This window comes from Perca fluviatilis, chromosome 5 (assembly GCF_010015445.1).
Source record: "Perca fluviatilis chromosome 5, GENO_Pfluv_1.0, whole genome shotgun sequence".
Taxonomy (NCBI): domain Eukaryota; kingdom Metazoa; phylum Chordata; class Actinopteri; order Perciformes; family Percidae; genus Perca; species Perca fluviatilis.
This window is the reverse complement of record NC_053116.1, coordinates 34,093,460-34,107,798: the sequence shown is the minus strand read 5'-3', so window position 1 is coordinate 34,107,798 and position 14,339 is coordinate 34,093,460. Positions and strand designations below refer to the sequence as shown.

The 14,339-nt window shown below is 40.7% G+C and overlaps 1 protein-coding gene across 1 annotated transcript; it reads right to left on the bottom strand.

Moving 5' to 3' along the window:
• Window positions 1–491: 491 nt before the first annotated feature.
• fkbp1ab (FKBP prolyl isomerase 1Ab) lies at window positions 492–10,183 on the bottom strand. The gene is made up of 5 exons (XM_039801753.1): window positions 10,015–10,183; window positions 9,786–9,833; window positions 5,312–5,424; window positions 4,174–4,336; window positions 492–1,907 (listed from the first exon to the last, which is right to left on the bottom strand). The coding sequence occupies exons 1-4, from the start codon at window positions 10,049–10,051 to the stop codon at window positions 4,208–4,210; spliced, it is 327 nt and encodes a 108-aa protein (XP_039657687.1). The 5' UTR covers window positions 10,052–10,183; the 3' UTR covers window positions 492–1,907; window positions 4,174–4,207.
• Between the last annotated feature and the right edge of the window lie 4,156 nt (window positions 10,184–14,339).

Here is a 14,339-nt window from a genome sequence, read left to right as displayed (position 1 = left end):
ACAGGCCTAATCTATGTGACTGTCCTCTATATCAGAATCAGCTTAAATGGCCAAATAGGCCAAAGTGTAACTACATACAAGAATTTGACTCTGGCTTTTTGTTGCTCTCAAAGTAGCCCACTCACACAGAAATAAACATACGGAAAAATCAAAGGATATTAAAGCTAAACAAGGTAAACATTTGAATCAGAATCAGGAAACACGACTCCGGGTATATGTAAATATAACCGACTCAAAAACATAAATTAATATTTTCAGGTGATTATACACTAATGAAAACAGACTTTTTAATATCAAATTTCATTTCTGCGAATAGATCCCCCTAAATGCTATACACTGGTACTTAAAAGCAACCCATGTATGTTGACCAATTTGTTTATTTGTGTTTTGCAATTTGGCAATATCTGTGCTGTCTGTTTGTTTGTTTGGTTGTGTAAAAAAACTATAAAATATATATATATATTTTAAAAAACACACACACACAACAAAAGGCAAGTGGAGAGCACTTCTTTTATTTTAAATATGTCGTCATTGGTTTAGTCTGCATACAGTAACGTATCAGCAAATAACTACACAGCACAGAGGTGGACTGCTGCCGCACCAGTTGCAGCTTGGCCAATATGTAACATCGACGGCCACTGTCAAAATCTGACAGCCAGGCTAGCATATTCCTTCATTAAACTCCATTTAAAACTATTTATTTGAGATACAAAACCACTAGGGTGCCCGTGTGTCGGCTTCTTTTTCTACCACAACACAGACTTCAGTTAGGCATTGTGGTACTTTAACTGACACTGGCAAAAAAAAACTGAAAAACATTATCTTTCATCATAGGCTAAGCTTTGCTGATTCTCAGAGATAGAAAGTTGGCATTTGAAAAATACACGATTGAAGTTGTTACACAAAATAATGGGGGAAGTCACAATTTGATTGATTCCTCAACCCCCTTTTGTAAATTTCAAGCATTTCCTTTTTTGTCTAAGAAAAAAATAATCCAATTGATGTGCATCAAGGCAAATCCTGTCTTTGCACTGTTCAACCTGTCTATGGCTTTAAATGGGGTTTAAGGACTTGGCGAGATGAGAAGGTGATAATAATGCAAATTGGATGCAAAGCTTTAACATGTACATACTAGGGTTTCCTTTGGGCCTAGAACATGCAGACAGGGCAAGGTAGTAACCATGTGTCTGGTGAGAATATTTAGGCACACATTAGAACTATCTACAACTGTGATTGGTTCTCCTTTGGGCCAATTACCCCTTTCGAGCTCACGCTTCAGTTAACAATTTAAATACAGTGACACTATATAAACATGGGCATTTAACGTAGCAAACTTAATTCCTGTGTTGCACCATGAAGGCCTCCCTGTCACTTGACATTTCCCCACAGGTAGCCACTAAATTCAACACTACGCCTTACTGTGTCTCTCTAGCAGAAACACGTCTCATTTGTTCTGATTTTCAACTGGATAGGGATACAAATGTGTGCTTTTCATTTTCTTTTGTACACGTTTTTGTTTCTCTAATATAACAAGCACCAGCTCTCGATCATTATAATACTAGTACGCATTGACTCATAAGAGATGAATGTCACTACTAGTGGTTCATTGGTATTTTGTACTTCTCAGCGTAACCATGCACAACCAACATTTTCAGAAAACAAAGAAAAGTAAAGCGCAGTTCAAAAGAATTCAAGATTAGGAACATGGAGGTTTGAAAGGTTATGGCCCATGGTTTTTTAGGAGGAAGAATATGCTGAAAAATATAATTCACTCAGTCACAGAGACAAAATAACACAAACTGTCATATTTGGATGAAAAAAGTAGTGGAACTATAGACTCAAGCCTCTTATAGAATCAAGTGCAGACTCTCCTAGCTTCTCTCCAGGTCATCCAGGTAGGAAGTCACCTGTGAAGACAACAAGAGGGAGATTCAGGATAAAGCAGAAATAACAGCATGCCTCAGGTGTAACTCAGTGCTCACACTACTAACCCTAAACTTAGTCCCATATTATGCTAATTTTCCGGTTCATACTTTTATTTTAGTTTCCGGGTCTTCTGCATCTGCACTCTTGGCGTCTCTGCACCGTCATTGCAGACAGGGGATAACTGTAACGGCACTGTCTGCCTATATATACTATAGTTGTGACATCAGAACTGACGGCTCATTTAAAGGCACCGTTTTTCTAAATACGGGCTGTGTGCATTTCTCTATGGATAAAGCGTTTTGATGCTGTTCTGATCAATGTTCTCTGCATGAACATGTTAGCAGTGTGACTTGAAATGCCACTACTAAGTCTAATGTCTTGAATGTAATGCATTTCACAGTGCATAATGTGTGCATTTATGATCTGCATTTATGTGCATGGCAAACAAGCTAGATATACATTGTATCCAAATGAACCTGTTGGCTGAACGGTACATATATTCTGTTTCTACCCAGACAATAAACATCCAAACAGAAATAGATGAAGGCCTCCTGTACATCATTCTCTCCCGACCAACACAACACAACACGACACAACACAACACAACACAGGGGTTGCTTAACCCTCCTGTTGTCCTCGGGTCAAATTTGACCCTTTTTCAAAGTTTCTATATCAAAAATATGGGATTCTTCTCCCAAAAATAACATGGATGGTTCAAGACACAGAACAGGCTGTGATTATCTATCAACATATGTTTCTCTGATCTTAACTATTAGTCAAAATTATTCATAATGTCTGTTTGTTTTTTAAAGATTATTTTATTTTATTTTAAGCCTTTATTTATAGATCAGCTGAAGACACGAAAGGAGAGACAGATAGGGGGAATGACATGCAGCAAAGGCCGTAAACCTCCGTATATGGGCGAGCGCTCTACCAATTGAGTTACCCAGGTGCCCATTTCTGGGGTTTTTAACTCAAATATTATATCATTTATTATGAATTTGGTTTATTGAGCATTAAATCTAGGGCTGCAACTAACGATTATTTTAATAATCGATTAATCTGTCGATTATTTTTTCGATTAATCGATGAATCGGATAAAAAAAACAAAAAAGCATTAATTTACATCAACTCAATACATACATACTTGTTGTTTTAGTTAATAGTTGTGTAAAGGTAAGTAACCCAAATAGCAGATACAGAGAAGACACAGACAGACAGACAGACAGACAGACACACACACTTATTCATTAAATTATTACCATCATTGTAGTAAGTGCAAGTTAAGTTCATTTATACACCACACACTAATATATTTGTCAACAATAACTGATATGGGACAAAGCACAGAATATATATGACAACAGATTGAAAAATGAATGGGCCAAAAAAGGCGGGTGAATAAAAACGTGTCTTTAGTCTTGCAAACTATAGCACCCCTGCTTTATTACTGTTATTAACGAGCTAACGCTAGCTTGTCATGCTAGTCAGCTGGATAACGAGTAAACACCAGCACCAGAAGAGCTACTGGAGGGACGGTACGTTCCTCACTTCGAAACGGAACAGAAGTAGGATTGTGTAGTGACTTTACCGTGCTGTTGAACTCCCTTCCTCCTTGTCAAGGACTCCAATGTTTACGTTTTAGGGGCTGACTCATCACCGTGGTGCGCCCGTGCCATGCCGTGTCGCTTTTGCTTATCTTGCAATTAACATGTTTTTGATTTATTTAGTGTGAAATGCTCCCACACCTTGGATGACTTAGGTCGTACTGCTTCTCTCTGCGCTGCTTCTCTCTGCGCTGCTTCTCTCTGCGCTCAACTAAAAAAAATGTTTTTCTCCGCGACTGAGTGGCGAAATAGTTGCGCGACACAACGAATCGATAATGAAATTCATTGCCAACTTTTTTAGTAATCGAATTTTATCGATTTTATCGATTCGTTGTTGCAGCCCTAATTAAATCCAACAATAAGTGTAAAACTAGTGCTAATACGTTGGAATGAAGTTGGCTAAGAAGATGTAACACAGAATTGGGTGATAGTTTATACTTCATGCTTCATATATGTGCAAAACAGACACAAGGGTTAATAAGCCAGTTTCAGTGGAGTCTGTCTAAACTCATTGACATCAAGCTACAGCATGTTAGCTGATGTTAGACTTTCACTGTGCCACAGGAAGAATGTGAATGTAGCTTAAAACTTGTAAAACCAACAGTAGCCAGCAGATAGTAGTTTGTTGCAGATTACTTACACAGAACAAAAAAAAAACAGGTGGTGAATCTGTTTCATTCCAAACCCAGCAGCTCAACGTCAAAGATGAGGGTGGCGTTAGGAGGAATGATGCCCGGGTGGCCTTTGTTTCCATAAGCGTATTCAGGTGAGCAGGTCAACTTGGCCCTTTGACCAACACTCATCTGGAGGTATGAGGAGACGGACGATACAAACAGAGGAGAGAGAAAGAGACAACAGGGGCCATGAGGACCAGCTAGTCTGCAACATACGATGCAGCTAATTAGATCACAATGCAGTCGAGGTTGGAAAATAAACCAAAGTCAAAGTGAAAACACATCTCTTACTAATGATCCTCCTGAATCTTATCCACTCAACCACAATATATGATGTTGCCATCATCAAACGCTTTTTAAACAGATGCCCTATTGAGATAAAGGCTGACGCTCTAACCCACAACACACAGTACACAGAGAACATGAAGCTACAGGACATGCACACAGGCCGCACCATTCACTAGCCACCTCATCCAAATGCTGCAGGGCTGAGTGTGTGAGCTAAAGAGCTGCGTCCTTGCTGCATTGACCCACTGTTTGTGGTGCTGTCTGCTGTAATGGAAACCCTGGTGGGTGAAAACTCGATAATGGAACAATAAATGAATGTATTTCAGCAGATAAACTAACGACGTTATCAGCTTGTGCACAAAATGTGTTTTCTGTCTTGCAATCGGAATTGTTTTTGCCTCTGAATCATGTGTGTTGAAGCTGCTTAGTTAGCATGACTTTTTCTTGGAATTGGTCGTTCCAATGGCATTATTAAATACACTGCAGCATGTCAAGTAGACCCTGTTCTGAAGGGATGAATGAGTGCGACCTGCAGAATTTGCAGCATTTCACCAAGCTAATATTTAAAGACTGCCTTAAATGAATCAATCAGACTTTATTTATATAGCACTTTCATACATAAAAATGTAGCACAAAGTGCTTCATACACCCCCCTCACACAAACACACACACACGACCCCATTCACCCACCTACCCAACCACCCCTAAATTGACAGAAATAATGCCATTCAAAACAGGAAGAAAATGTAGGTATGAGGGACCCAGTCCAGAGAAAGTGCATATTTTGTGCAGTATATATTCAGTTCTCCAGCCTACCTGCACTACACCCTCTTCCCAGCCTCGGATCACTTCCTGTTTGCCAATCTTGAACCTGAAAGGCTTGTCCCTATCACGAGACGAGTCAAACTTACGTCCATCTGTCAGGGAGCCTGCGAAATGGGAGATGGAGAGAGGCACAGAGTCAGAAAGAAAGTGAGGCAGCTGCCAATGCACAACCTTACCACATGGGTAAAAGACCCAACTATGAGTGTCTGAACATGCACATTACAGGATTTATCACTAAGAGAATTCAGTGTTTCCTCTATGTTGATTTGACAGTGTTTGGACCTGCCCCCACTGCTAAAAAAAATCCTAAAGGAAACACTGGAATTCCTGTTGCAAAAACATGCAGACCAGATAATGATGGAAACATACTGGCTCCCTGTGCAGCAACATTCAGCATGAAAAAACTGTATTTATAATATCATAAAACCATTGGAAACAAATATGTCTGACATCCATCTTCCCTGCTGTGTGTATATTAGGAATGCAAATAAAGGGATTCTAAGGATTTCAGAAATAGCGGCTGCAGCTGTCTGCGGGGTGGGTTTCAGTGTGACAGTCAGGAAAAGCATCAATCCGCACAGTAGCACCCCTCCAAGACTATTTACGTCAGTGCTATTACTGTTATTAGCACCAGCAAGGCAGCATGTGTGTGTGTGTGTGTGTGTGTGTGTGTGTGTGTGTGTGTGTGTGTGTGTGTATGGGCTTCTTTTACTATATTCATGGGGTCCAAAAACTGGGGAATACAGTATACTTGTGGGGTCTGAACAGCCTTGTGGGGCCCAAAATGCTGGACCCCACAAGGTTAAAGGGCTGTTTGAGGTTTAAGACTTGGTTTTAGGATTAGGGTTAGAATAAGGGTTAGGGTTAAGGTTAGGCATTCAGTTGTGATGGTTAAGGTTAGGGTAAGGGGCTAGGGAATGCATTATGTCAATGACGGTCCCCATAAAGACAGTGAAACAAACGTATGTGTGTGTGTGTGTGTGTGTGTGTGTGTGTGTGTGTGTGTGTGTGTGTGTGTGTGTGTGTGTGTGTGTGTGTGTGTGTGTGTGTGTGTGTGTGTGTGTGTGCGTGTGCGTGTGGGAGAAGGTGCAACTTTGCTGGGCGCAAGATGCAGCCTGTAATCCAGGCAGTCGAGTCTTCTGGTGTCCTGTCCTCTTATGGACATCGAGATAGCACCCTAATGGAATTATCTATAAGATCTAAAAGGTCCTATCCAAGTATCAAAGCCAATACAATAATGCCAATGCATGTTCACATTTCACCACCAAACCACACAGTGTTGACGTCTTCAAACACTGACTATTTCCTGCAGGCAGAGCCTTTACAAAAACCCAGCAAATTAAAGTTTTGATCTTTACTTGGACATCTGCATTTAAAAAGGCTTGTGTATATCCTGTTTCATGTCGCATTTTAAAGCTACTCGGTACTGACAGGAAGGGAGACCGCCCAGAGAGGAAATCCTGTAGTTTGTGTGATAGAAAAAGAAAAAAAAGACTTCCCTGTGAGGCCCAAATCAGGTCTTGTTACATAATTTTGAAGCAAAGAGGCTTGTATTACAGAGAGTTATGTCTGTCTTACCAGGCAAGAGGACTGGGACCAGCTTTGCTAAGTGCAGGAAAATGTATAGTCCAGCACAGTGGAAAGCAAAATCCACCTAAATTCTCATTTTGTTGTTGTTTTTTTGTTGTGTTTCATTGCTTGTACTGTTTAAAATTGTAATCTCAGCCATTCCAGCAGTGTGACTGTGAATATAGATCCATCCGTCTGTCTGTCTGTCTCTCTGCCTGTCTGTCTGTCTGTCTGTCTGTCTGTACACCACTTTGGTCCATACTGAAATATCTCAACAGCTATTTAATTGGTTGCCATATTTGTACATATATTCATGTTCCCCAGATGATGAATTTGTCTAATACCTGTGAACCTAATGACATTCCTACAACTACTTTCAGCATAGTGCTAATAAGCTAACACGCAAAACTAAGATGGCTAACACGGTAAAAATTATACCTGCTAAACATCATCCTGTTAGCATTGTGAGCATGTTAGCATGCTGACATTAGCATTTACCTTAAAGGACAAATCTGGCGCAAAATGAACCTAAGGGTTAATAACACGTGTACCGAGTCGACCGTTCTCTGGGATTTGTTTTCATGCTAATCGAATGTGACCAGTTTTAGCGCAAACCGCTAATTAGCTTATAAATCGCTATTTTATACCACTAACAAGGCTCAAAATAGCACCACACTTCCACGGTAGCATGATGAGGGTCCCTACATGTAAACCAAAGCATTGAGAACTTTGTAAGTGTACAGACAGTTTATTAAAAAGATAGTTTATAAAGACAGTACCGTTCACATATACATACAGGCAGGCACCATCTTGGAATAACAGTCACGACCAGTCAAACGACGAACGCCGTGTAACCAGTAACCAGTAACGTAGCTCAAGCACGGCGTTCGTTATAAGCTAATTTGAGGTTTGGTCACATTCGATTAGCAATGAAAACAAATCCCAGAGAACGGTCGACTCGGTACACGTGTTATTACCCCCTAGGTTCATTTTGTGCCTGATTTGTCCTTTAAAGCACTGCAGTGCACTCTTTGGGATTCCATCAGGCGCAGATGCAGCACATTTCAGTTGCGCCGTGGTTTTGTTCCGTCCTCCGCTATGCGTCATACCACACTGGGTGCATTCTGAAGTGGAGCGTATTACTTGCAGATTTGCGCAGGTATACTTTATGAAATTGGTTGCATCTAACAAGATCAGCGGCAACGAGGTCAAAGTTGAAATAATTTAAACTTTGAGTGCAGAGCTTGGCGACAATTCAGGCGTTTTGCCTAGTTGGGTGGCACCGCTCTCTCCCCATAGGAAAACAATGGAACTGCCAGCACAGTTTTGCCGCGGCTCGTGTGTAGGAGGCTTTGGTCTTGTTGGGATTTAACTAGAGCTGAAATGATTAATCGATTAGTTGATCAGCAGAAAATTAATCTGTAACTAATTTGAAAATCTTTTAATCCTTTAAATAGATTTTCAAGCAAAAATGGGTAAAACTCACTGGTTCCTGCTTCTCTAATGTGAATATTTTCTCCAGGCTTTTATAATAGTAATCTGAATATATATTTGGATCTTCCTATACAGTCTATAGTTTTGGACTGCTTATCAAAACAAGACATTTTTATAGGGCTGCGCAATCAATAGAATTTTGATCAGGTTTTGCTAGTAAACTCGTATTTTGTCTTTGGTTCTGAATGAAAAAAATTAGTTGGGAAAAGTATTAAGGGAAATGTCACAGTTTAAAATGTTTTCACTGTTGATTAAGTTCAATAAATGCAACATCTTTCCAAAAGTCAATGAGTACTCCTGTTAAATAATCGTGATTTCAATATTGACCAAAATAATAGTGATTTGGATTTTTTCCATAATCGAGCAGCCCTAGATTTTAAGAAGTCAACTAACATTCTATAGATCAAATTGTGAATTGGTGCATTAATCAATAATGAAAATCATCATTAGCAGTCCTAGATATAATTTACTGTAGGCTACATTAGCCCTATCATGGTTACGCAAAGAATTAAAATATAGTCATATAGTAGGAATAATTGGGAATACTTCATATAGGCTATTTGGTGTTATTCAAACATTGTGCGTCTCTGGATAAAATATTACAAGAATAATAGTTGGTTATTGCAGTGCCCAGACGGTTATAATCCGCTCAACTAACCCCCACCCCCCACCCCCCCCAGAAACTCCAACAAAGACAGAAAAGCGCTGGAAATCAGACGGGATTTTAAAACCCCGCTGTCTAGTCTGTCTGTCTGGGCCACTGAGTGAACCCTGCGGCGGAATCCGTCTGCGTCTCCTTTTTTTTTTTTTTTTTTGGGGGTTAATTCTCCAGACAAGACAAATTACCACATTATCCACTGATCTTGATGAGATTGTAATGGACCGCTCGGTTCCAAACTAGAGCGCGCATTATTTTACGCAGTGATGAATCCAGTGCGCTGTCCCCGGGACATACAGCCACTACTCCTGCTATCAACACGATCACATCCGACCAGGGAGTGAAAAATGTGGCGAAGGGGTTAAATTTCTCATGCAGCCCAGTCGGTGACTGACAGTCATGCCTCTTTGCCCTACTGATAAACCACTGCCTGGAAGGTTTGAGGGTACAAAAAAAAATGTCAGCTGTGCCTAGTTTAACGCGCTCCACAGCATTTCACAAAGTGCTCTTCGTCGCTATAATAACGTTCCTGTGGGGAGTTACAGTGTTTGCTGCTGTGATACAACATGATTACCATGCATGGCTATTTTTCATACGGGTGTAGTAGACAGTTGCTCACAGCCGTCTATCCACTTGTACGGACGGCCTTCATGAGTAGCCTACAAATAACCCCACTGGAGCAGCGAAATGTGCAGAATGTGCCCGTGCGTGCAGGCGTAATAAGTTTTCTTATTTAAAACTCACCAACATAATGCACCACACACGTCTGTCCTTTTTTGGGGAAAGTCCTTCCTGTGGAAGAAACCAAAGAGGCGCTTAATATCACGGGTGTACTACGCGATTAAGGCGGTGTTTCTGCGGCTGTATTATATATATATATATATATATATATATATATGCATAACAGATAAGTGCGAAACATGCACTTTGTAATTCGCACAAACAACGTTTCCTCTTCGTGCAGTCGCTTTACCGTCGCCCGGGGTTATAGTCTCGATTTCGACTCCCATTTCTTTCTTTTTTTGCGGTGTGTTCCGGAGATGTCCCTGCGCCCGGCTACGCTCTTCTTCCCGCAGTCTGTCTGTCTGCTCCTCCAGCGGATGTTCTCAGCTGTCTGTCTCTCTCTCTCTCTCTTTCTGTCTCTCTACAGGGAGGTCCAGTGTCAATTATTTATATTATACAACAACACTTCCGCCCGCAACCTCCAAAATAAAACCATAGACAGTGAAAGGAAAAACCCGCACAGAGGGGATTTCAGACTGTAACGCGGGTCCCCCTGGCGGCCATAACGCATGCCCACAATAACATCAATACTTCTCTAAAACACCATCAAATACTGATTGGGAAAGACCATCGATATGTCGAAAGCTTGGAACCATAATTTCAACATACCATACTGAAATTAGTTTGGATAATCTAATATAATAATATGTATGGCTCGGTCCAATATGTATTTGAGTGACTAGTAGCAATCCATGACAGTGTGACAGTGAGAACAATACCAGGACCCGACCCTAAACCTGAAGCAGCTATATGGAAGTCAGTCATCGTTGATTTCTTTTTATTTCTTTTTTTATTTAACCCTATGCTTTTCTAATGTGGCATGGATTTAGCTCCATTTTGGGGAAAAGGGAGCTAAAGATTAATAGTATGAGTGTAACTTTACTGACGGCTGTCTCCATACACAAAACCCTCCTCCCATTTTTTTCATAAGTGGATAATAGTTTTTTTTTTTCTGAACTACACTAGGCTATTTCAGTATTTCTGTAACAGCACGGCTCAGTGTGGCTCAATGAAAACACACCAGATCTATACAAAGCAAGCACAAAACGATCAGTAGATGGTCATCCTTCTCCAAAATATAGCAAAAGAAAGGCACCATTTCTTAGCCTAAAATCATACAAAAGAGGCAGCATTTCTCGGTTTAATTCAAATTCTATGCATATTGGGGCAGACATGGAGCACTGAGAATTAGGTGAGAAAAAATGCATTTATTTTGAAGGAACATTAAGTATGGTGTTTTTCGTGTATCTGATTAACTTAACCTCTGGTAAACTGTGTGTGTGTGTGTGTGTGTGTGTGTGTGTGTGTGTGTGTGTGTGTGTGTGTGTGTGTGTGTGTGTGTGTGTGTGTGTGTGTGTGTGTGTGTGTGTGTGTGTGTCGCTCTGAGGTTTCAGTCAAATCAAATGAATTAAAAAAAAATAATATCACTGATTTATTGTCACACTTCAGAACCATATTCATACTTTTTTTTATCATAAATAAACACAGATAACAGTTCACTGGCTGTAGTTTGCTTTAGGCCTCCCCTGCAGTGTAAACCTAATGAAGTCGTAGTGAGAGATGGGACTAATTTAGGAGCGGCTCTGAGTCAAAGCATCCTACTGTCCCAGCAGACACTCCTGCTCATGTCTCCACAGCAAATCTGCATCCATAGCAACGCCCTCATCTTCCTTTCTGTAGAAACCAATAGCAATAAAAGCAAGTGCTTCTAATTGCCACGGGAACAACTTTAATGTAGCGAGAGATTAAAAACTGCTAGAGTATTAGTTGCATTATGATCACCATTTTTAAATCCAATTTTATCCTAACAGAAAAATCTGTGTATGTTTACTTTTAAAGCTCCACTGTGTAATTTTCAGAGTTGATTCTTAGCAAAAAAAAAACCTTTGTTCTTTCACAAATACATGTGCTCATTCATGTGTAATTACTTCCACCAACTAATCAAAGTATTCTCGTACGCGTAGAATCTGACATTCAGAATCGTTCAAGAATACACATGAGCGTGTCGCTCGAATGGTGGCAGCCATGTTGCGCCTCCATCTTTAAAGGTCCCATGACATGGTGCTTTTTGGATGCTTTTATATAGGCCTTAGTGGTCTCCTAATACTGTATCTGAAGTCTCTTTCCCAAAATTCAGCCTTGGTGCTGAATTACAGCCACTAGAGCCAGTCCCACAATGAGCTTTCCTTAGTATGTGCCATTTCTGTGTCTGTAGCTATTGAGGAGGAGAGAGGGGGGACAAAGTGGAGGGTGGGGGTGTGGTGTTGACCAACTGCCACTTTTCTCGTTTGAAAGCCATGATGTCTCTCTCTCTCTCTCTCTCATGGGTTGGCCAAATTCTCTGGGCGGGCAAAGCAGAGAAAGGGGAGGTAACCTTGCTCCTTATGACCTCATAAGGAGAAGATTCCAGATCGGCCCATCTGAGCTTTCATTTTCTCAAAGGCAGAGCAGGATACCCAGGGCTCGGTTTACACCTATCACCATCTCTAGCCACTGGGGGACCATAGGCAGGCTGGGGGAACTCATATTAATGTTAAAAAAAACTAATAAAGTGAGATTTTAACGGAGTCGCCTCGTCATCTTTGGAGAGTGTCTCTTTAGTTCTTCTTTGCCTAGGCGGCCTCACCGATCCACTGCCTCTGTCTTTTGGTTTTTCTTTACAATATTTCCCTCGCACCTCCGTCGCATCAACTCCGCTCACGGAGAAAAATATGTAGCCTATGCTGTAAACATTGCCTTACACTATTAATCTCGTACAATATACAGAACGGACGAAGTCATACCACCGTAGGAGTTAAAACGCGCTCGGAATTGGAGGGGCAAGAAAGTAATATTCAGTTGGCTGTCATATACAATTTCACCGCTAGATGGGAGAAATTCTTACACAATGGGTAGCTTTAAGTTTTTGATTTTCTAAAATTCTTCATGACTCATCAAATTGCAGCTCAATAGTTTTTGGGGGAGTTATGCTGAGATCACAAGAACAGATCATTGGCTCTAAGTGCATGCCATGGAGTGTCCACGTGGGCATGCAAGGCCACAAAAATACATGTTGGTTAAAAAAAATACAATAAATTGCAACCAGGACTGCAGATTATTTGGCTTCTTAGAAACAAACACAGCGAGTCACTTTTGGTGTGATGGAGTCAATACAATTAAAAGAGGACCAGAAACAAAAGGATGACCAATAGCATAAGATTATATAAAGTTTGACAGGAAACAGTTGATGGTTGCATGTAATGTGCAAGATGTTGTTTTTTTTTATATTAACACTATGTGTTACTCACAGAGTATACATGTGCTGCAACTATGCAACTGTATGTGTGTGTCAACAAAAGAGTGTGATAGAACAATGGACTTATTTTTTTAGTCTACATTTTTCCAAGGGCCAGAATTTTTCTAAGCAGACACTCCGGGGACCGGACTTTCAAATAAAGAACATAAAATGTATTTATACCTAATACTCCTTTTCTTGTTCGATACTTTTTTACAGTGAAAAATACCTTCATTTATAATTTCTGATTGGTGTAGCTCATGTAAACGCACTGAATAATGATAAAGGTGTTCTGACTGAAATACTGACACCAAGACATTTGGACATTTTCAGTATTTCAGTCAGTACTGTGCAAAAGTTTTAGGCAGGTATGAAAAAAAAAAATGCTGTAAACTCCGAATGCTTTCAAAAATGGAAGTGTTAATAGTTTATTTTCATCGATTAACAAAACGCAGTGAATGAACAGAAGAGAAATCTAAAATCAATATTTGGTGCGACCACCCTTTGCCTTCAAGGCAGCATCAATTCTTCTAGGTACACTTGCACACAGGTTTTGAAGGAACTCGGCTGGTAGGTCGTTCCAAACGTCTTGGAGAACTAACCACAGACCTTCTGTGGATGTAGTCTTCCTCAGATCCTTCAGTCTCTTCATGTTATCCCAGACAGACTGGATGATGCTGAGATCAGGGCTCTGTGTGGGCCATGCCATCACTTCCAGGACTTCTTGTTCTTTACACTGAAGATGGTTCTTAATGACCTTGGCTGTGTTTTGGGGGTTGTTGTCCTGCTGCAGAATAAATTTGGGGCCCAAGCATACGCCTCCCTGACGGTATTGCATGATGGAGAAGTATCTGCCTGTATTTCTCAGCATTGAGGACACCATTAATCCTGACCAAATCTCCAACTCCATTTGCAGAAATGCAGCCCCACACTTGCAAGGAACCTCCACCATGCTTCACTGTTGCCTGCAGACACTCATTATTGTACCGCTCTACAGCCCTTCGGCGAACAACCGGCCTTCTGCTACAGCCAAATATTTCAGATTTTGACTCCTCAGTCCAGAGCACCTGCTGCCATTTTTCTGCACCCCAGTTCCTATGTTTTCGGGTATAGTTGAGTCGCTTGGCCTTGTTTCTATGTCGGAGGTACGGCTTTTTGGCTGCACCTCTTCCACGAAGACCACTGTGTCTACGATCCTCAACGTTCCCTGACTTTTTGCAAGTGTACCTATAAGAACTGAT